At 42.8% G+C, this 1,112-nt stretch overlaps 1 protein-coding gene across 1 annotated transcript in view; it reads right to left on the bottom strand.

Annotated features, from left to right (window-relative positions):
* Positions 1-1,112, bottom strand: part of CDH17 (cadherin 17) — a 165,297-nt gene that overhangs the window by 48,622 nt on the left and 115,563 nt on the right. Inside the window, exons 3-4 of the mRNA XM_042783632.1 lie at positions 1,087-1,110; positions 757-956 (exon numbers count right to left, since the gene is read on the bottom strand). Coding sequence (XP_042639566.1) covers positions 757-956; positions 1,087-1,110 — 224 coding nt within the window. The remainder of the gene's footprint in view (positions 1-756; positions 957-1,086; positions 1,111-1,112) is intronic.

Below are 1,112 nucleotides of genomic sequence, written 5' to 3'. Positions count from 1 at the left end.
CAGACACAATACTGAATGCTTTTATATATTATCTCATTTAATCCTATGAGGGTTGTCTATTGTCTGTAACTTTAACATATATTTGGAGGAAAACAGACCTGGTGGATCCCAGAGTGGATTTCTAGGAGGTAAGAAGGGAGGGGGATGCAGAAATGGGGACAAGAGTATAGACTGATACTTGAATGGAGAGGACAGGCACACGCAGGAGACAGGATTGGGGTAAGGGGGTGCCAAGGGCCAATCCTGTCTCTATCCTCAGCCTCTGATGGAATGAGTCTACTGGAAAGAGATTTTTAATCCCAAGAGTAAATAGCAGCCTTTCAAGAACATTTGCAACCCCAAATCCAAACCATTTACTTGACAGACGCACCATATGCACTCCAGGGTGGCCATGTCCCATACTGCCGACAGGGAGTAATGAACATCAGTAGTAATGACTTTGAAGATGAAAACCAGAGAAATTCTCTTTTAAAGTTCAAATGCATATCTCAATCCAAGTTTTCTGTCCATAGTGGTAAACTCCAGAGGTTTGGGGGCTAGAGACTTGGTCTATTTAATTTGATTTACAATTAATGTTATACAAAAGTGTACCTAATAAATGTGTTAGTAAAAACTATGAGCATGGATCTCTACAAAGTGAAGGCATTTATCTAGTGGGCTCTAGGTCCATCTTGGGCACTACCTGAGTGATTTTGATGGGGTGAGGATCAGTGAAGGCATTTATCTAGTGGGCTCTAGGTCCATCTTGGGCACTACCTGAGTGATTTTGATGGGGTGAGGATCAGTTGAATTTTCTTGGATTTTCACAGGTTCTGGTGCTTTCCAAATGTTCTCCTTCACTGTAATATCCACAGATGTGGTATCACTGAAGGAATTCTCATTCTGGCCTTCCATGTCCTCCACTGAGACCACCAGTTTGTAGGAAGGATTCTTAACAGGATCCAATTCCTGAGATCCTGTGGGAAGTAGGGGAGAGGTAAAAGGGAGATATCTCTAAAGGTAATGTGTGTGTGTGTGTGTGTGTGTGCGTGTGTATGTGTGCCTTTTCTGACTCAGACAGTCCTATAAGGACAGCCCTTGACTTACCTTCTTTGGTAAGTGAGATTCCCCCT

This window comes from Orycteropus afer, unplaced genomic scaffold, assembly GCF_000298275.1.
Source record: "Orycteropus afer afer isolate SDZICR_OR568_19922 unplaced genomic scaffold, OryAfe1.0 scaffold00021, whole genome shotgun sequence".
NCBI lineage: Eukaryota > Metazoa > Chordata > Mammalia > Tubulidentata > Orycteropodidae > Orycteropus > Orycteropus afer.
This window is presented reverse-complemented; position numbering and strand designations above follow the sequence as displayed.